A 22345-nucleotide genomic window follows, 5' to 3' on the forward strand; every position below is an offset into this window, starting at 1 on the left:
CACTTTGACTTTATGGACAGTCCCTAAACTCCTTGTGCTACGTTCATGAGCCTCCGTGGCGGGCGGAGTTGAACTCCACCGCGGGGGGAAAAGGTCGCTACGAAGCTGTGGGGCGGAGAAACTGCCAAGTACGCAACCAGCACTTCTCTTCAGCGGTGCCCACCTGTACCATTTCAACGAGTGAGGAGCAGCAGCCCACCGGAACGGTGAGTTTTAGTCGTCATTTTTACAAACTTGAGTCGAGTCGGTGTGTTTGCGTGGCAGCTGTTTTCAAGATAATCCATAACAACCGCAGTATGTATTTTTACCCCTCTTCTGCAAAACCAAACCTGTAAAACAGTTGACAGCTGTGAAGTCACGAGTAACGTCCCAAATAAAATGCTTTTAAAAGTTGTTTTGGATTAATCAAAACCACTAAGTAGGTGCGTTGTTGTTGCTATTCAAATCCAGATGCGAATCATTTTTTTGTATCACAATGTATTTTTATATTTCAGGTCAGATTGCCGAGATGAATAACCCGAAAGCAAAGGAGTTTCAACCAACGCTGTGAAGTCGAAACATTTAGTTTTTTTCATGTCAAGAGTGCACTCCAGTACCTGAGAACAATGTCTTTTTTGATGAAAAAGAAAAAGTTCAAGTTTCAAGTACATTTCACATTGGAGGAGCTTACGGCAGTGCCTTTTGTCAACGGAGTGCTTTTCTGTAAGATCCGGTTGATCGATGGCGGGGACTTTGCCATTCTGTCATCCAGGTATTAAACACACCTTACACAAACTTTGTTGCGACCCACAAACGCACCCCAGTCTTGGCTAGTGTGACTTTGCCCTCAGCAAGGAAGGTGTTCTAAGCAGCTCTCAAGTGATTGTGTTGTTCTTGTCTACTCTTTTTTTTTTTTTTTTTTTTTTTGAAACAAAAAAAGAGAGCTGCAGATGTCTGTTACACTGTGAGGTATTTCACCCTTTTGTCCCCTGGTGAAGTTGCTTTAACTCTAGCCTGGGCTTTGAGCCATTCTGTTGCAGCATGTTTGTATCATTTGGTGTCAGAAGGCCTACTGGGCAAAGCTACAACGGGAGTTTACAGCAATTGGCTCGCTAGATTTCCATAATGTATAAGTATAAACTAGTATTGTAAGTGTTGTTTATTATATGATTTCTGTCGGTGAATGAAGTAAAGTTTAACAAAGCAGTAAGCGTTACTGTCAATGGAATGGAGCAATGTAAATAACGTCACAAATTAACTATACTAAAATTACACATCTCTCCTTATATATTGAAAAAAGAAAAGAAAAAAGAAAAAGGCAAGGCACACTATTAACTTGCATGTTGTAACACAGAGGTGACATTCATGCTCATCACCTTTTGTTCTGTATTGTAATTACTTTAAAAAATATAGTGTCCATTGGTTACCGACTGCCGAGAGCAAACTCAGAGAGACTGTTCAGTGAAACCAAGGTGTTCCCCATGACAACAAGAACTGTTGCACAACAAATAAAAAGAGACCTGAAGAAGTTCAATAAAAACAAATGCTCTCGCTTCCAAACTTTCTACAAGTACACGTGACACTGATTAGACCAATGTTTAGTAATATTTACTCACATTGTACATTAGTTTATCACTACTGTATTTACCCGGTGACTCACATCAGACTTATTTCCCTCTGCAAAAGCCCCAAGTCACACTTAAACAGCAACGTATTGGAGGAGATACAGAATGAGGTGCTCTAAATCAGGAAAGGTTTGGATGGTGACATTAATTGGATTACTGAATATTTAATAGATGTTCTGCAATGTTGGGTTTGCATTGCTTTCAGTGTTAACAAGCCAAACATGCTTGTGGAAGTAACTATTCCATGAATATCATCATGTTATAGATGTTCCATCAATATCAAAGGAACATAATGACTGTTATTTAAAATTTGCAGCAGTGATGAACGGTCATGATCAGCAAGGCCGGTTTCTCAGGCTGCTGGCTGAGAAACCATCAGAAGCACTGACCTACATTTGCAATGTATATTCTAATATTTGTTTGATGAAATGGTATTAATTTATTCCTAACAGTATAAAGTGGTTTTGGGGGCCTAAAAACACCCAATTCAGTACAAAATGAATATAACAAAGGCTTGAAACTGTTTGAAATGTTGTAAAGTCTCTTACATGTTGGTGGTTGAGGGGATGATAATGATGTGCATCTGGTTGTGTTCATGAGCCAAAATAGGCGTTTTTCCACCACTGGAACTTTTGAAGAACTTTTCAGTTTACTTTGGTAAAATTCAGTTCTCAGTAGGGCTGGGTATTGATTCAGATTTCCAAAATCGATTTGATTTGGTCCAGAAGGGCCCGATTCGATTTGTTATTTGAAGGAAAAACACTCCCGAAATCGATGCTAACTTCCCATTAGCATTTCCTAACTTCCTGTTAGCGCTAGGCTTGCGATGTTTTAAAAACAAAGTGTGTTTTGTACTTAATTATACAGTGGATGTAATTCTTAACGTTGTGTATTTAGTATTACAGTTAATTCCAACTGCGGTATCATTAAACAGTTTAAACGACGCTTCAGGACAACAGAATAACCAGAATAACATACGTTACACACTTGCTGGTTGTTAATGCTGCGCAAGCAAAATGGTGCATTCAGGGTACTTTCACAGTGTCGGAAACTTCGGCTTTCTTCGATAACGTTTTAAGGCAGGGGTAGCAAACTGCGGTCCGAGAGGGCCGGAGCACTGCAAGTTTTATAGATTTCCCTACTCGTAGTGCAGCTGATTCCAATGAACAGGCTCGTTATCAGGCTTCTGCAGAGCTTGCTGATGAGCTGATCAGGAATCAGCTGTGTTGAAGAAGGGAAATATCCAAAACCTGTAGGACTGCGGCCCTCGAGGACCGGATCTCGCCACCCCTGTTTTAAGGGGACAATAATCCGCCATTTAGCTCAGTTGGCCGATTGTTTTGGCCGATGTTTGAAGGCCAACATTCGGCCAATTATAATCGGCAGCTGATTAATCGGTCGAGCCCTATTTGGCACATTAATTTACGGGGGCTTGTACTGTCTTGAAAGTATCGATTCATGGTTTTATGAATTGATATTGGGCTATGAAAAGGAATGTCGATTCGATATCGATATATCGATATTTTAGACCCAGCCCTAGTTCTCACATTTTTCCACCAACAACAATTACCAGGGCAATTAAATTGCCCAGGGCCAACCAAGTACTATCTCAGCAGCAGGGTCTTGCTGAGCCAGGCAGGAACTTTGAGGGGGCGGGCAGCAATGGACACGGCTGATTGGTCAAATTTGGGGGCGTTGTTTTCATCAGCTGGGCACAATAAAACTGTCACGATTCGTGTAGTGGAGGACCCAAATGCAGAGAGAGACAATAGGTGAATGGGGTGATGAGGATTTATTAAACAGAAGGCGCCGTTGAAGGTAGCAGTCCAAGGAACGAGTTGCTGATTGACGAGCAAGGCCAGAAGCGGAGGGAGTCTAGGCAGGCAAGCGGCAGGGTACACAACTGGGGGAAGCAGAGATCAGGTAAGTCAAATGCAATAGGCACGAAACAAATGACTAGATAGCTAGAAGCACGAACTCTTTACGGAGTGTGTTGATCTGGCGACGAGGTGGAGTTGGGGACCAGCTTAAATACACAGCACTTGATGGAGATGATTGCTTGCACCTGGTCCCAGCTCCACTCGCCGCTCCAGTCCTGCTGAGGGACACACCCACACTAACACGCTCAAGGGGCAGAGTCAGGAGACCTGACAAAAACTCATTTTAATTAATTTCAGAGAAGTCTAAGACGCTAGAAACACAATTCTAAATTCTCTGCGTTTTTACTTTTACAACCAAGAACTCCCTTTACCCAGAACTCAAAGTTCCTGGGCTTGTTGATGGAAAAACGCCTCATGTTAGCTAGCGCTTCCTTTTTTCCCCTCTGGTACAATTAGATGCCATAAATATGACCTTTACAAAAAAGCCCATATTCTACCAAATAGCATGTTCGAGAGACATGTATACATGTGTTTAAGGTAGATATGAGCTTTACGCTTACGGCGATGCTAAGCTAATGTTCATGTAATATTGCCACTGCCATCATGGCGGCCAGATTGATGCATGTTGTCGTCTGTGCTAGTCAGCTGTACGTATTTTTATCTATATTTGTCAGTGACGACAGCAGCGCAGCCTTCAAACCTGTGACCAGCTGTTGATGGCACTTTGGGAGGACAGGACACTAGTTTGCGTTCCTTGAATCTCGGGTCAATTGGTTCCAAGTTCGTTGAATCGAGGTTATCCTGTACTCTTTTCATTTTACGATGTTTCTGTTGGTGGCTGAGGATCTGTAATGTTTGATATAACTGTAAAATGTCTACAAAAATCAACACATACAAACTACACTACATCACAATGGAAGTAGAAAACACTGTTTTTTAATAGACCAATTTTATTGGCAATTTAATGAACAATACAAAATATAAGAGTGAACAGTTTACATACATACAATGGTGGCCATCTTGTGTTGGCATCTTGCTGCCATGTTATGTTGTGTTGATCTTCCCGGCATTTTCATGTACGGGTAGTTTTTCTGACTCCGCGTCTAAAATGTTACAGTGTGTGTCGTACAGTTGTGCTGATAAGTCTTGGGAGAAGGGCTACATTCACTTTTTAATCATTGCAATTAAATTATAAATTTCCTCTTAAAATATACGTATGTCTACGACCACAAAGATTTGTCTGCATCATGTTGTCAGAACCATGAACAATGGGGGGGAAAAGAAAAAAGAAAAAAGCAAAGGCCATCAGGAAAAAGTATGCTGTGAAATTTAAAGCTAACCTTTGCAATTCTCTGAATGATCAATGCAAACAGTGAAATTCATTCTTTGAGAGGGTCTCAGTTTTTCATATAGGGATCCACAACAAATGATCAGAATTTGTCAGTAGTCAGTGACAACAGTGACAGAAAATTTGGGTCATGCAAATGCTGTGTGGAGGGCCTGAAGTAATGTAATTTTGCTGCATGGAGCATTGCGGCGCTCACAGATGCATCAAGCATGAACCAGGCTTTAGCTGATCACTGCCTACTGTATGTTTTTGGTCCATAAAGCTTTGACTAATAACACCTAAGTCACTAATAGTGTAATGGTTCATTCACACTCATGTCACCTCCATGCAGGCAGCATGAGTTCAATTCCCACTCAGTGGCCGCGTGGAACGTTGTCTATCTTTATGTGGCGACCAGTCAAGGATGTCTGAAGTCAACTGGCAAAGGCTCCAACTTTCCACAATTCTGAACAGGATCGACTTGTGCACCACTCGGTACAGCATTATGCACCCAAGATTATATTTTTCAATCAAGAATCTGGCAGATAAAGATATTATTCTAAAGTGGGTTTTAAAGGTTTGATTGGTAGCTCTTTTTTTGTGCTTTTGTTTGACCAAATTTGCTTCTGCTTGATCCTTCATAATTGTACTGAACTAAAATGTATTGAATTACAAGAGCTATGCATAACCGCACAGCAATATAGAGTTGCTTGTAGCTACCTGTCGTACAATGGTGTGATTGTGAAATGATGGGTGGTAAAAAAAATGTTGCAGAACCTGTCTGACCATTTCTTGTTTCTATAACTTTGAGCCACCACTGACCATGGCAAAGAGGGAAAGTCCCTTTTGTCTCTTGCACTTATTGAAGGCATTTGCTGTCGTGCACAAAAGCAAGAATATACTGTATGTTTTTTTTTTTTTTTTTAAAGGTTAACTGAATATACTGAATGATTTTCTCTCTGCGATTGGCTGGCAACCAGTCCCGGGTGTACCCCGCCTACTGACCAAAGCCAGCTGAGATAGGCTCCAGCACCCCCCGCGACCCTTGTGAGGAATAAGCGGTCAAGAAAATGGATGCATGGTTGGATTTTCTCTCTCACTTGAGCCATTATTACTGCCTACCTTAACCAGTCCAGTGGTAGAGTGTCTTCCCTGAAACTGGAAGGTTGTGGGTTCAATCCCCTGGCTGGGTCATACCAAAGACTGTAAAAATGAGACTGAATTGCCTCCCTGCTTGACACTCAGCATTAAAGGTTGAAATTGGGGGTTAGATCACCAAATGATGGCTCCCGCTGTTCCCACAGGGGATGGGTCAAATGCGGAGAACAAATTTCACCGGTGGATGTGACAATCAGTGGTACTTTAACTTTAACTTTAACCTGAAAAGAAAGCAAATGTATTGCAGCTAGCACGCTTCAACATGCAGAAAATCTGGTATGATCTCTAACATTAATATTTGAGCAGGCACTTTTTCTTGGCTAAACTTCCAGGATTATAAATACTGTAAATCCTAAAAATAGGGATTTTTAGATATTATCACTCATATTGACAGACATTGTGACAGGTATTTCTTTTAGCAATGTACAACCATGGATGTTTTGGGGTAATGAGGATGTCTCTTGGTGTCTTAGTCCATCGGACAATGGAATTAAATAGAAACAGGTAGTTCATATTTAGAGCAGACGGCACGGTTTGAGTCACAGGCAAACAATATTTTTTAGTTTTTTCCGCTTTTGTTTCTGGCCGCTCAGTTGTAGTTGCAGATTTTCTTTGTTGCGTTCTCTGTTTCATAAAATATTTGCTAAATCAACACTCAGATAGCTAGATAGATATACATTATTTTTCCTTAAAGAGATTACACAACGGTATTTTAAGCCCTTCCACAGTTTTTTTTTTTTTTTTTCTTTTTTTTTTTTTTTAAAGAGCTCAGAATTGTTCATTCGGTAGTCTTACCGATTCAACGTCTTGTCATCATTGCTCTTTTTTTTTTTTTTTTTTTGTGTATGTGTGCGTGCGTTTGCGTGCGTGCGTTTGCGTGCGTTTGCGTGTGTGCGTTTGCGTGCGTGCGCGTGCGTGTGCGTGCGTGCAAATACGTATAAATTTATACTCATTCATTCACCTAAAACCTTATAAATATCCCATTACCCTTCGCCTTAACCAGATACTTCAGAATCTTGCCAGAGTCGTGAGGTTTAAATGGTCAGGAAACCAGAGAAAAGGTCAGAAAAAAAAAAGAAATAAAGAGAAAAGAAAGGTAAATCAAAGTGAAATCCAGCACCGACCAAACACTTCCTGCCTTCCCCATGATTACAAAATCAAAGTCTTACGCCAACCCCGGAAGCCTCTAAATTCCAGCAAATTTAGCGAGATCTCAAGAGCCCAGAGGAAAAACTAAAGAGAGGAAGGAGGGAAGGATCGATAAGGCAGAGTGAGATCCATAGAAGCCAGTACATCCAATCCATCAAGGTGAAGTCCAGCACCAACAAGACCCCTCCTGCGTGGTTACAAAACCAGAGTCTTATGCCAACCCCAGAAACCTCATACTTCTAATAAATTAAGATCTCAAGTGACCAGAGGAAAAACTAAAGAGAGGAAGGAGGGAAGGATAGATAAAGCAAAGTGAGAACCACAGACACCAGCACCAACTGATTCAAGGGGCTGTGGGAGGGAGAGGGTACTTCTGTTGAGTTTCAGTAGATGCTGGTGCGACGGATCTGGCATGCATAAGGACCACCACCAAAGAAAGAAGCCGTCAACCGCGGTCCAGCAAAGCGAGCACTCCCCCCCCCCCCCCGGAATCCCCAGGCCGCGGCAGCACCAAGGCCACCCCCAAGCCACCCGAGCGGACACCGGTCGGCGAGCCGACCCAGACACCCGGAACACCCCCGCCCCAGCCCCGGCCCACACCCCCGAGCCCAAGGCCGCAGAACGAGGCCCAGCGGGCCCCCACAGCGCCCCACCGGTCCCCAGCCCCCATCCCCCCACGACCCCCGCGCACCCCACCCAAACCCGCCATCCACCACGACCCAGGCCCCACCACCCCCGACCCCCAAACCCCCGAACACACCCCGACCCCCAGCACCCAACCCCCCACCCACCCATACCTCCACCCCCCCCCCAAACAAGCCGCCCCCCCCCCCCCGACGGCCGCCACCCCCCCCGCGAACCCGGCCCCCCGCGAGAACCCCCCCCCCCCCCGGAAACCGGCACCGGGCAGCAGCGCAGAGAGGGAAGATGTGCCCACCCCACCTCCAGCCGCGCGAGATTTGCACAGCGGCGGGAGGGGGGAAGCAGAGGAGGAAGCACCAGGGGAGAAGGCGGAACACCAGAACACCGAGCCCGGTGGGGAGAGGCCCCGGTCGTCACGCCAGAGTACTAGTGACACCTAACCCTGTTACTGAGTCCGCCAGCTCGCCGGCTGGCGAGCTCTACCCTTACACCGTGAATGTGGCCCCACCCAGTGTATATACAAGTGTGTGCGTGTGGTGCATTAAAATTGGGAGCAGGTGAGTCGGAGCAGAGGGAAAAAAATTTCCCCTACTCCGACACACCCGTATCTCCCCCCAAAAAAATGAATATGTATATGTGTGGTGCATTAAAAAAGGGAATGGAGGGACAAAGTGGTGGGGCAGGGACACCAATGGGGGGGACCACAGCGCTGCCAGGCACTGCAGTCCATCCCCTCTGATGGCTCCCCGCCCCAACTCACCCCTCCCCTTGGACGTGAGGTGCATTAAAATTGGAGGGGAGTTGAAGGGTGAAGACGGTGTTTCCACCCTTCCCCACCCCACCAAGAAATGTGTTGTGTGCCCTATGTGTATATTTACAAAGTGTATAGTGCAAGCTAGTGAAGTGAGTAAGAGGAGCGACCAGCGGGGCCTCACCCAACCCGGCGGGTGTAGGTGGCACGCCCGTCCCCCAGCACCCCCACCCCCACCCGCCCCCCACCTCATCCACCCGGCACCACAATGGGCGGACAGCCAGCGCAGCAGGGCTACCGGACAGCCCACCGGCCACCGGAGCCCGCCCGGGGCGCCAGGAGTTATACCGGAGTGGGGCAGGCCCCAAACCCTCGCCCGGCCCCCGGAGCCCGACGCCCGGAGCCCGACGCCCGGGCCGGGGAGGGAGCCCCAGGCCCAGGGAGAGGGAGGGGGAGGGGCCGCAGGGCAGACAGGGAAGGGGGAGCGGGGAGAAGACGACAAGAAGGCGAAAGGGCGGCTGCAGGGCAGGAGGCGGGGGGGGGGGGGGGGGGGAAGGAGGAGGGAGGGCGACAAGGGAAAAGGGACCGGGAGGCAGAGGAGGATGGGCGGGAGGAGGCGAGGAGGGAGAGGCGACGGGGGGGAGGAAGGGGGAGGGGAGAGGGAACCACGGGGCACACCGGAGGCCCACCCACCCCGAACCGCGCCGCCTGGCACGGAGCAGCGGACCGCGCCGGGACGGCACCGCCCCGGGCACCAGGGGAAGCACCCCAACACCGCACCCCACAGGGGGCCCAGGGAGCGGCCAAGACGCAACCGCCACCGAGCAGACAACGGGGGGCAGAACCACCCCCGCCCGACCACAGGGGACGGCGTCAAGAAAGTTGACTAATTAGCATGCAGTAACACCAAGTGTTGATGCTTAGTGCCCACTAGAAATAAATCTTAAGGAGTTATTGAGTATAGTGTCGTATAGTGTGGTATGCTCGAGCCCACTAGCAGCAACTAGGTTCCTGACTATATAAAAATAAAAACAATCAGATACAAAATACCAAATACAGAAGCAGCGAAAACAGAAGTTGTAACGATGTGGTGGCTCTCGTTAACAGGCAGAATCTTGGCAGGATTAAGTTGCCAAATTGAGATTAAAATATTCTATGTACATAGACCATATTTGTTTAAATCTTGATACTTGATTTTTATTTAAGGCAGAGATTTTTTCCATTGAGATATAATTTATTAGTAAGTTTAACCAGTGGTCGATATTTAGAGATTGTTTATTTTTCCAATTGACAAGGATTATTTTTTTAGCAATAGTAAGGGCTATAAATATAGATTGAGATTGTTTACATGGTAGCTCAGTTATTGTTAAGTCACCTAGTAAACACAATCTTGGAGATAAAGGAAGCCTACAGTTTAATATATCAGCGAGCTTTTCCAAGATTTTAGTCCAGAAATGCAGCACTGGAGTACATGACCATAAAGCATGAAGATGAGTATCGGCAGTGTTTTGTGAGCACTGGAGACAAATGTCGGAGTCAGAGAGTCCCATTTTTTTCATCATATATTGTGTAATATATGTTCTATGAAGTATCTTATATTGGATAAGTTGCAAATTTGTCTGTTTGGTCATTTTAAATACATTTTCACTGATTTGGGTCCAAAAGTCTGGTTCCGGAACTATAGACAAGTCTTTTTCCCATTTTAAAGTCGGTAAATACGTTTTATTTGTGTATAAAAATAACTTATATATTTTTGATATTTTCTTTATTGTTGTTGGAGAAAGCTTTATAATATCTTTAGCTAAGACAGGCAGTTGGAGCGTATCCTGAAGTGTTGGGATTTGTTTCTTAACCATATTTTACCAACCATATAAGCCCTTCCACAGTTAACTATAGGCATATAATACTTAAATCTTACCTTTGACACCATGGCGATGTAATTTTTTAAATGAAATATTTGGTGTTTTGCTGGTTATTTTTCTAATGCGGAAGTAAAACGCCCGATTCATTAAAGCCCCGCCTCTTCCTGTGTGCTTGCCGCGCCCCCAGCAAGTTGGCTGCCTGTTGTTGGGGCTCTGCATTTGAAAACTCCTCTGAATGGTCACGCAACGCAAGCCATCAATTCGTCAATAAACATTTGAAACAAAACGGCTCCTTGCCGCAAGAAATCGTGGAGGAAAGGGAAGAAGAGAGAGGACAGAAGGAGAAAAAAAAACCCTGAGCGGCTTGCGAACCAGCAACCTGCTGCTGACAGGACGCTAAGCACTATATAATTCATTCAGTTAGGTTCAGCAGCGCAAAAGTTTTACTTGTAGTTTACGCAAGTATCAGCCTGAACAGGATTTTAAGACGGCCAATTGTCATTGCACTTTGGCATTGCAAATGTGAAGGATAATTGATTGCTTTGAATTCATTTAGACAGAATGTTGACCGATAAAGGCTCCTTTTCTCACGATCCCATGGAGGTCTCAGTGAAAGTGGGTGTGCGTTTAGTCCGCAGAGGCGGTGCGGGGGTGGGTCCGCACCTAATGACGTCATAAAATGCCAATAGCTCGTTTTCTCAGGTTGGGAGGGGCTGACGCTTGGAGAGCAGAATGACCTAGAATTTCTCATAGAGGGGCGAATGGAGCAAAACAACACTTTAGTGATGTTTTTGGTGATGAATTAGCAGTTTAAAATGGCTAAAACCTCCAAAAAGTTTTTTCACATTGCTGTTCCTTTAAAAAAAAAAAAAAAAAACATACCGAGGGATCAATGCCATTTCCATTCATTTCAATGGGGAAAGATGTTTCAAGGCACCACTGTATAGTACAATTATTAAATGAATGTTTGGACTTTTATTTTAAAGATGCTTGAAGGAGCTGTGGGCAAAGTTCACATATGTGGTCCAGGCCTTCCTGGTGATGATAAACCGATTTTCCTCAGTGCTATACAGTGTTTGCTTTATGCGGCTTGTACACGTGTCTGCAACTTGTGTAATTGCTAACAAATTCAATCTGTACAGAGACAATGTCATCATTTTTGATGAACTGACAACTACTCAAAAATGCTGTCTGATTAATAATTTACCAACCATTTTATCATATTTCTTTCTGGGGGAGATCCACTTTTTACCTGAGTGGCTGTGCCCATCTATAACAAAATGCCAAAAAAAAAAAAAAAAAGAAAAGAAAGAGAGAAAATTCCACCCATGCACACAGTCAGACTGCGCTGGGCACAAATATAAAATGTCGGTTTTGTGTATGATCTCATTACAAACTACTACTGAGATAGTACAATTTTATATGCTGGACCTTGCTGGTGGGCTGGTTGTCCTGTTCTTTGCATTAAGCATACTTCCATGTTCTATCCAACATTTTGACATCACTCTCCAGAGAACTAAAACACTATATTGTTGAGCTGTCTTTTCACAAGTCTGAATCTGCACTTTATCTGTTGTGTAACGACTGTAAAGTACTGGAGGTTTCTCATGTTGACGTTTCTCATATGTCCTCCAACATGATCTTGACGGGGAAGAGATAACATCAGAGTCACCACCAAGCTGGGAAAAGCCAGCATGCTGGTGTGTGTGCGCATGTGCGTGTTGTGACATTTGAAAACCACTGACCTCTTTTGCATTAGTTTCCTAGTAACCAGTTTTGGGCATTGGGTGGGTTCTTCCTCTGCCTCTCGTTTATTAGTTTAGTTTTTAAAATCTATTCACAGACTGAGGAGGGAGGGCCACATTCCCATGAAAATGAGATTGAGTTCTCCTTGCTATTTTGCCATTCATTTTCATATGCACTGCTATACGGTGACACCTTTCTAATAAACTACAAACATAAATTCTGTAGCTTTCATCATCTCTTATAATATGTACATGAACGCTACAGTATATTCCACATCTACAGTGCCCATTCAAAAATCAATTTGAGATGTGTAATTTTGAATCATTTAGTTCACTTTATTTGCTTTGTCAAGGATATGATCTATTTGTGTATGTCTACAGGGAGGAGGTGCAACATAACTGTGTCCAATGGGGGAAGAAGTTCTCCTTTGTGTGTAAAATGAGCGCGAATCCCGTCACTGGCATATTGGAACCCTGCATCTGTAGGGTCTCTGTACGCAAGGTAAACTACAGTTCCCATCTCTTCAAAACTGACCTATAAATACAGATGCTGAAGTGAATTTTGCTGAAGTGATGAGGACTGCATAAGTTGTGGCCCCAGTCATTGACTGCTGTGTGAGATCTTTATTGCTGTTCTCTATTGACCACGTTATAGGAAGGAATTCACAGTTTTTAGGTGAAAATATTTGAAATAGTGATGGTATATACTAGGGATGTCACGATAAGGGCAATATCGTGATATCGTGATATTAAAACTGCCACAATATCGTCGTCATGTTCACAATATTTAAAAGGAACACATCTGTTAAAAATGTCAGATTGATTTCCATTTGTGCAGTTCTACCACCCTCTAGTGGCTAGTTTATTAGTGCAATTTAATTTTCATTAGGGATGTTTTGGCCTTCTATGCTTAAAATCTATGCTAATTGTCAGGTGAAGGGGAACCTAATTTGCTTGTGCCATCAATGTGTGCTTGCATTAGCAAGTAAGTGCCTCAATATTGTTATTAGCGATTGTAGGTAGTTTATATGCATTGCTGTTATGTACAAAAGCCCAATGTTGTGGGGGGTTTTTAGTATGAGCTTTCTTTTTTTTACAATATTGTGATCTTTTTTAAATATCGCCAGCACCCCCACAATATCGTGATAATTACCGTATCGTGACCTTCATGATGCGTGATGTTGGGATATCGTTACATCCCTACTCCACACCACAAACCCTGACTAATTAAGGTCATACATAGATATTAAAGAATCAATTGCTGTGCCCATTTAAACTCCATTGCCAACGCAAACAGCAACACTGACGAGGCACATAAACTGTTTTATCATATTTAATAAAAATGCTCATCAGATGTGATAAACGAGCACCCTGTGCACGATTGATCATCGAACATGCAAAAACAAAAGTGGAAAAAAAAAAAAGGTCAGAATTCATATGTCCAAAACGAGTAGGAAGAAGTAGTGCAGTATCTAAAGTTGCGCGGAGATTGCGTGTCTTTTCCAGCACATGATAATGTTTCAGTAGGCTGTCGTGCTTGATCCGCAATGTTGCGTGAGTCCATGTTTATGCTATATAGGGAGTTGCATGATTAATTACACAAAGTCTGCCTTGGTTCTTGCCATTCCTCTGCATCTCCATAGTGTTGTAAACACCAGCGACACTTCACTAATAATTAAATTTAACCAAACATTTACTGGTGAAACCTGTTGATCTATATGTGTAGAATTCTTATTAATGTTGGTGAGAAACAATGAAAGAAACTATTTTTGATTTATACGCCTTCAGTATTGTGGTCATTTCAATTTAAATCTAATTTTGTTTTATCGAATGGAAAATTATTGCATTTTATTGATTTATAATTGTCTTTGCAGGAACTTAAAGGAGGAAAGGCCTTTTCAAAGGTAACATATTTTCCTATACACAATAGTGCTTTGTATAATCCAGTAGTACACGTTTAGATAACATATTCAAGTGATTTTATTCTTCCTTAATAAAACATATATAAAACATTCCCGGTGGTAAAAGGCAGGTAAATACCAACCACGTGACACCTTTTGGGAGCTAAATCTTCAAATAAATACACTATTTCCAAAAGCCGTTGTAACTAATTTACTGACAACCAGAAGAGTTTAGAACTCTTATCTGAGAAATACTTGTGACAATTTGAGGCAGCACAGCTGGAATCAATTTGCACACAATATTTTAAAGAGGACATCATTGCTGACCTCTCATGTTGGAAAAAGTGCTGAATGGGTAGAAAATCCTGAAGGAAGAGGTTAAAAGGGGTTACTGACTTGAACGGAGTCATTCCTGCTGCCCTATGAACATGCACGTTATATACATAGACAGAATTACACTAAAAAAAAAAAAAGATCAAGTACAAAATAAGATATTAAAGGGAATCATACGTAGCCTAAATTTTGTTCTCAGTATGTATTCGTTCCCCCCACTTTAACTGTTCTGTTGTTTCCTCTTATCTGCTTGTGTTACTATGTCCAGCTGGGTTTTGCTGATCTGAACATTGCAGAATTTGCGGGCTCTGGTTCCACAGTTCGCTGCTGCATCCTGGAGGGCTATGACACAAAAAACAGACGCCAGGATAACTCAATTCTCAAAGTAATTCATGCACTCATTCTGGACAACTCAGCAGATTGACTGAATCTGTCTTTTTATTAGGTGACAATTGGGATGGCGCTTCTGTCCGGGGATCCGTGCTTTAAAATGTATGTCTTTATTTTTGTAGGAGTTAAATTCCCTCTGGTTACTTTAAGTAAAATAAATAAATAAAATTTAAAAAATGTGTGGTTTTATCAACAGGCCTCCCAGCACAGCAAAATCTGTCTCTGTCAGAGATGAGGATCCAACCCTGCAGCTGGACTGTAAGGGTGATAACACTGACGTCAAAATACAACCACTCAGCACAATTATGGAGGGGCCTTGTGCCTTTAAACCGAAACAGACTTCAGTTCGTAGCTCAGGTAACTTTTTTTTACTTAAATATTAAAATAGTTGTTGCATTATGTAGATTCTCGTAGCCTTCTCCATTTGCACCCAAAAGCGTATAAATATGTTCTATTTTAAATATTTTAAGTGTCCCAGATACAGATTTATACTTTTTTTTTTTTTTTTTTATGTTAGAGCATACAGAAGGCTTTGATGCAGCCTCTCGACTGCAGAGAATGGTTGAAGCAATGGTAGTTATTACAAAAACGGCCAACAGATGGCAGCAGAGTATAAGAGATCAACAAGCTGATTTCCCCACAGTTCTAAATAGATTTGTGAATAATGATGAAACTTAGGTATATTCTAATGCTAATTGCTGCAAAACGGAAACAGATAGAAATGTACTTTTTTTCCGTGATGAAAGAAGAGACTTTAATCTTTCTTTTGGTACGTTCCATGTTTTTATAGCAATAGAGCACACTATTCTGTGGGCCTTGCAAAATCCAGTAAAACAGCGAAAGGGAAAATGGCTGGGAGTGAATGAGTTGGGTTTATTTATGAGTATAATTGCTGCCTTAATTTCACAGCCCAATATTTAAAATTTTGCTCGAATTGGCTATAAATGGCCACTACTTTTCCTAAGTAATCAAGGTCATGCTCATTGCAAGTTCATCCTCGCTTCCCTTATGCGCTTTCCTAAGTTATTGAGTCTTCCACCAAAAAGGAATCATTTGTGCAAAATACCTCAGCTTTTCAGGGTTTTGTGTTTTTCTAAACCATTCCACGAACTGCAGACCTGAAATATGTAGCATTAATATGAGTGACTATTTTTGCAAGACTCTGTGTGACTATTTTTTTATTTATTTTTTTAATGTCTGGGCTTTAGGACAGCCTGATGATGGGGGTAATGTCGCCAACCATGATGAGGTCTTCCACACTGGTCATTTCCGCAACTCCAGCTTTGCAAGCCAGCATAGCAAGATATCAGGTCAGACGCATTCATTATTCTCAGATCATTGTCGGGAATTTTACTTACATTTTTAAAGGCTAGTGATGCTATAATGAAACCTATTCAAACATATTTTACTACTGTAATTTAAGAAAATATTTCTTGGGGCCACCTCCGCTCTGGTTACGAGGAGTTTGTAAGTAGCCTTGAACATGTGCAGTTGGAGGGAAGTTCTGTAGGGTTCTTTTTGAGTCTGCTATTTCGGCTATTTACTTTAGGTTACTATTAAAAGAGAAGTCAACCCAAAAAAAACTTTTTTTATTTTTATTTATTTATTTATTTTTGACAGTAATACATTCTATGCAGCCCCACTAGTCTACGGTATGGAATATGAGTTGAACGGCAAAATCCAGCAGTTTTCATCAATATCCCTTGCTGATGAGTGAATATGACATCACAGTTGCTCAGGTCTCAGGCAACAACCAATCACAGCTTAGTGTCATAAAACAGGTAAGCTGTGATTGGTCATTGCCTGAGCCCTGAGCAACTGTGATGTCATCTTCAGTCGACAGCAAGTGGCAAAATGGCTATTTACTTTAGGTAACTATTAAAAGGGAAGTCAACCCCAAAAACGTTTTTTTTTTTTTGACGATAATACATTCTATGCAGCCCCACTAGTCTAAATACGGTATGGAATATGAGTTGAGCGGCAAAATCCAGCAGTTTTCATCAATGTCACTTGCTGACTAATGAAAATGACATCACATTTGCCTGAGCCCTCAGCAACTGTGATGTCATCTTCAGTCGACAGCAAGTGGCAAAATGAGTATTTACTTTAGGCAACTATTAAAAGGGAAGTCAACCCCAAAAACTTTTTTTTTTTCTGGACGATAATACGTTCTATGCAGCCCCACTAGTCTAAATACGGTATGGAATATGAGTTGAGCGGCAAAATCCAGCAGTTTTCATCAATATCACTTGCTGACGAATGAAAATGACATCACAGTTGCGGCACTTGTGGCAGTTTTAATATCACAATATCACGATATTGCCCTTATCGTGACATCCCTAGATTGTTGTTGAACTCCGAGGTACTGTACACACATAACTGGTTTGTGGCTGATGTAAAAAAAAAACAACAAAAAAAAAACAGAAAAGTCTTATATGCGGCTGCATGGCTTAGTGGTAGAATGGTTGTCTCCCGTCCGTGAGGTTGTGGGTTCGATCCTAACCCCTGGTGACCATGTCGAAGTGTCCTTGAGCAAGACACTGAACCTCGCTTTGCTGTATAGTATACCCTTAACATCAGTTTACAGCACTTCTGTTATATTAATAGTTAGCATATCATCCAGTATCCTGTTTGTGTTCCATTAATCAAACACCACCAGTTAAGTGTTTGTTAAAGGTCAAACAAAGTTTGTTTCCTTGTATAGGTTACAGCACCGGTCATTCACGCTCCTCCAGCCTGACTGATCTCAGTCACCACCGAAACACCTCCTCCAGCAGCAACGCTTCATGTGGGTTTGCGCACCCGCATCCCTCCACCCCAACACAACTGCGTCAGCAAGGGACTCCCACCAAACCAGAGAGACCCCCGCTGCCCTCCGTAGCTGCCATCATGTCTAATAGATCATCCAGGTGAGCACACATATCTTGTAGCAAACTAACTATCAACCACATTACTCTCCCAGAGCGTCACTGATCGTAGAGCAGCACACTCATACCAGTCGAGGGTTCGACTCCCGGGAATGTGCATGCTTACATCCTTGAAATTCCTCAAGAATTCTTCGGGTCTGGGGAGAGTACAGTATACATATTCAGTGTGTTTGGAATTGAAGTTATTCGAAGCTTTTCTGGAGAGGGGGGGCTTGTTTTAAATTTGTCATTCCCATAATATAAACCGTATTTCAGCCAAATTCACATAGTGCCATCATTCCATTTCAGCATTGCAAGAAACATCTGTGAGGTCTATCAGAAAGTGTGTCACAGTCCTCATCCAAGGCTTTTCTGTCTGACTGAAAATTGTTGAATCAGAGCCAGACGCCATCAGTAAAAAACTAGGAGACTGGAAGTCTTCAAAAAAAAAAAGAAAAAAAAAAAGAAAAAAAAAGTTATCACCAGATAAGAAACTAAATGAAGCAACACACACACAAGCTCAATGCCATGTACTGTACAAATCTTATTTTGCCTGATTATGAAAATGTACTGTATACAATGTAGACAGGTATGTAGCTACACAATAGCATTTTAACTAACTTTACTTTTTTAACACATTATTTCACAAAAAAATCCACACAAATACAATTGAACAGCATAAAATCTACCACTGATGTAATGTAAAATGTTAATCGTCTTGATCGCAACTGAAGCATATAGCAGCTAACCAGTCGGTAGCTAGCTAGCTAGCTAGTTTACAGCGAACAAAAAAAAAAAGCAAATTGTAACAGAGGACCACATCTTCATTACATTTAATTTCCTGTCAAACATCACAAATAGATGAACACATGTGCAAGTCACAGAAGAAGCAAATAAAATTCACAAAAGCTGTTTGTCATCATCGTCTGTGTCAGGAAAAAAAAAAAAAAAACGGAACACAAACAGAATGTCTATTGAGGTGCCAGGTTACATGATATGATGACATCCTAAATCAGGGGTGTCAAACTCATATTAGCTCAGGGGCCACAGGGACGAAAATATATTACTAAGTGGGCCAAATCGGTAACATGGTAGATAACTTAAAAACTATTGCCATCAATTAGATGCAGATTTTTGCGATTTTTGGGCCAGCCCTATATTACGGAGCTCAACTGTAATCTATTGTTTAAAAAAAATGAACACGAATGCAAATGAAACGCGGCAACACTTTGCCTGTATGAGTTCCGGATGTGTTAAATCTATCTGTTTTGCGTATATATAGTTCCCAGAATGCATTGTGTGGCACAGGTAATGAAGTTAAGTTAAGTAAATCCCTGTCATATGTATATGGGTTACCAGTAATTGAATTTGTGTCGTATTTACCACGTTTATGTTGGTCTATGATTTATAAAAAACAACAACAACAAAAAACACAAAAAAACATATTTTTTAAACAAACCATAACTTTTAAGGGATACTTTACTTATTTTTGTACTTATTTTTTTTTTAGATATTCAACTTCTATTTGTTGTGTTGCACAGAAGGAAGAATGACATGATGGAGAGGCAACATAGCTGCGTGGACGATACCCGCATTGATGCTGATGACATCGTGGAAAAGATCGTTCAGAGTCAAAATTTTTCAGACCACAGCAACAATGAAGGTTTGGGCATCTGCTTATGTTTACTTGATTAAGACCTTGAATTAATATCTTTAAAGGCCCAGTATGCCGGTTTCACTCAGGAAAATGCACTTTTTAAATACAGGATGTACATTTTAAATTTCTCTCAGTCTACACATCTGGGTTTATGTTAATCTTTGGTGGTGATTTTGTCCTCACCTAGCCTGTAAATTGAGAAGTAGTTTGTTTGTTTGTTTGTTTGTTTAAATCCTGTATTTAAAAGGTGCATTTTCCTGAGTGAAACCGGCAGACTGCGCCTTTAAAGTTGATCTTTCAGAGGTAATCTGTAATATTTAGTTTTTGTAGCATTTTTATTTTTAATTTCTTGCATGTAACTTCACCACTTTCACATGTCTTGATAATGCTTTCCTGTTAACTGCTGTTCACAAATAGAGGCCAATCGTGGTTATAACAAAAAATCCCCCCCACACAGACAGCAACTTGCAATTGTTTGTCAGCAAAGATGGGACCACAACACTGAGTGGGGCCCAGCTCGCCAACAGGTACACTGTAGTGGATTTGTTTTTTTCTCCATATTTCTCCACCAAAATATCCCCCTGTGTAATCAAAGCATGCACTTGTTTCTGCTTGTTCACAGAGTAACACCTGGTGTCTTTGAAGCGGTGGTCATTGAGACGCATTGAACGTTTCGTTCAATCGTTTGATCTTGCCTGTCGCAGGATCAGCTGAATCAGGATTCTTCAGGATCTGATTGTATGTGACTGCGTGCACAAGTGTGTGCAAATCTGCCTTCAGGACACACCATTTTTATAAGACTACTTTAATATATAGACAGTGGTACAGGCTGGTGCAGGTTCGCCAGTCTCAAGCGTGGATTAAAAAAAAAAAGAAAAAAGAGTTTGATATAAGGAACGACAACATAGTGATGTCGTAGTTAGCACATTCCTAAAATAGACAAGTGGTATATATATATTTTATAATCATAGGTCTAGTAATGACTAATTATATTATATGGCTGTAGTCTCACCTTACTAGAGCTGCTATTTTCACCACCATCTTCCTGCTACAGATGCCCAAAGGACAACTTCGCGAATGTAGTTAGTAGGGATGTAACGATAGTCAAACATCACGATACGATATTATCACAATATTGTGGGGAGGTTGGCGATATTTAAAAAAGGTCATAATATTGTAAAACAATAAAACCTCCTACCAAAAAAAGCACAATATTGTGCTTTTGTACATAACAGCAATGCATATAAACAATCTACAATATCAATAACAATATTTGAGGCATTGCTGTCAACTGATGATGACATCACCTGTGCTGAGGAAGTAAGTAACGACCAATCATGGCTCAGTTTACTGACCAAACCCAGAAAACAGGTGAGCCATGATTGACTGTTACATACTTCCTCCGCACAGGTGATGTCATCATCAGTCGACAGCAAGTAGAAAAAATACTTTTTAAAAGGTATTAATTGTTCATGAAAAATAACTCTTTGACTGCCAAAGACGTTTCATGATGATTAGTAAAATTCCAATGAATGGAATGCGATCTTTCATTTCGTAGCCACATTGTATATGTAGTAAAGGCAAACAATATTCTTTTTGCCTTGAAAGATGAGGTAAAATGCTCAAAAGCGCCTGGCACTGTGGATTTTTTTGTTTTGTTTTTATAACGGCTGGCAGTCAAAGAGATAATGACGTTATCAAATTCATTCTGGACAAAATGTTAACTTTTCACTGCTGAAAATTGTTCAATGTGTCAAGTATCCCTTTAAACATTGAAGGGCAAAAACATCCCTAATGAAAATTAAATTTCACTATAAAATTAGCCACCAGAGGGTGCTAGAACTTCACAAATGGAAATCAACCTGACTTTTTTTTAACAGATGTGTTCCTTTTAAATATTGTGAACACGACAACGACTATATTGTGGCACTTTCAATATCACGATATCACGGTATTGCCCTGATCGTTACATCCCTAGTAGTTAGCCCGGGTGGCATTGCATCGAGTGTCGGACCCAGTGGGTCGAACGCAGCTTACCACCACAGCTTGGGCCTGCAGGTGATCGTCACTAATTCCGCTTGTCACGTTCTGCTTTGCTCTTGCAAGCTTTTACTAGCATTTTGTTTTGTTTTTTTAACTAGCTTCTCCCACTAGCCACTCTTGTTAGCCGCTCCGGCTAATTCCGGCTAGCTTGGTCTTTCGGCTTCGCTCGCCGGGTTTCAAAACGGCTGCCAAGTCGCCTTCACTTGTCGAGATGCTTGTTTGCTCACGCAAAATAATATTGATGGTAGACTTGCGAAATATGGTCTCTCTGAGCCACCGTATTGTGCGTGCTCAGCGTGCTTCTAATGCTATTCTTTTACCACTAGATGGCGCTAGATCACTGAACGTCCCTTTGAAAATTAATGAGCATAACAGCCTGATGAGCCTTGTTGAATGTCAGGAGTTACTGTATCCTTCATTGTAAAACATTTATAGCTAGAATTTAATCCTACTTTTGAAAATACAGTACTTCGTTTAACACTGTACAAATGAACTCAAATCAAATATAACCATTGTTTCAATTCCATAGTATATTTAAACATATCTTTATAATTTAGAGTAAATCAATAATAATTTTCTCACTGATTTAAAAAAAAAAAAAAAAAACATTTTTTTTTTTTTTTTTTTTATGACTTCTAAATCAACAAATTACTTGAATTCCTATGGAGGACCAAAACTGCCAAAATTCAAAATAAATAAATAAATGATTAAATAAATTAATGACTAAAAGTGAAAATAAAAATCAATCTAAAAAAATATAATTCGAAAATGATATCTAAAAATATAAATATAAATGGAAATAAATCTGTTTTTATTTTCCCATTTAGTCATTTATTTATTTATTTAGTCATTTATTTATTTATTTATTTAGTCATTGATTGATCTGTTTATTTACTTATTTATTTAGTCATTTATTTATTTTGAATTTTGGCAGTTTTGGGCCATACTGCCGAGTCGTAATGTTATTCAAATGAGGGGGCGGTCCTAAGCATGTTTT

At 41.4% G+C, this 22345-nt stretch overlaps 1 protein-coding gene across 1 annotated transcript; it reads left to right on the plus strand.

Annotated features, from left to right (window-relative positions):
* Positions 1-92: 92 nt before the first annotated feature.
* On the plus strand, positions 93-20643 carry LOC144002229 (early estrogen-induced gene 1 protein-like). The gene is made up of 12 exons (XM_077497255.1): positions 93-206; positions 495-751; positions 12500-12620; positions 13993-14022; positions 14621-14737; positions 14798-14844; positions 14939-15099; positions 15951-16052; positions 17447-17651; positions 19190-19311; positions 19763-19832; positions 19928-20643. Exons 2-12 carry the CDS (start codon positions 606-608, stop codon positions 19971-19973), a joined length of 1167 nt encoding a protein of 388 aa, XP_077353381.1. The 5' UTR covers positions 93-206; positions 495-605; the 3' UTR covers positions 19974-20643.
* The last annotated feature ends 1702 nt before the right edge of the window (positions 20644-22345 follow it).

Source organism: Festucalex cinctus, chromosome 15 (genome assembly GCF_051991245.1).
Source record: "Festucalex cinctus isolate MCC-2025b chromosome 15, RoL_Fcin_1.0, whole genome shotgun sequence".
Classification (NCBI taxonomy): Eukaryota; Metazoa; Chordata; class Actinopteri; order Syngnathiformes; family Syngnathidae; genus Festucalex; species Festucalex cinctus.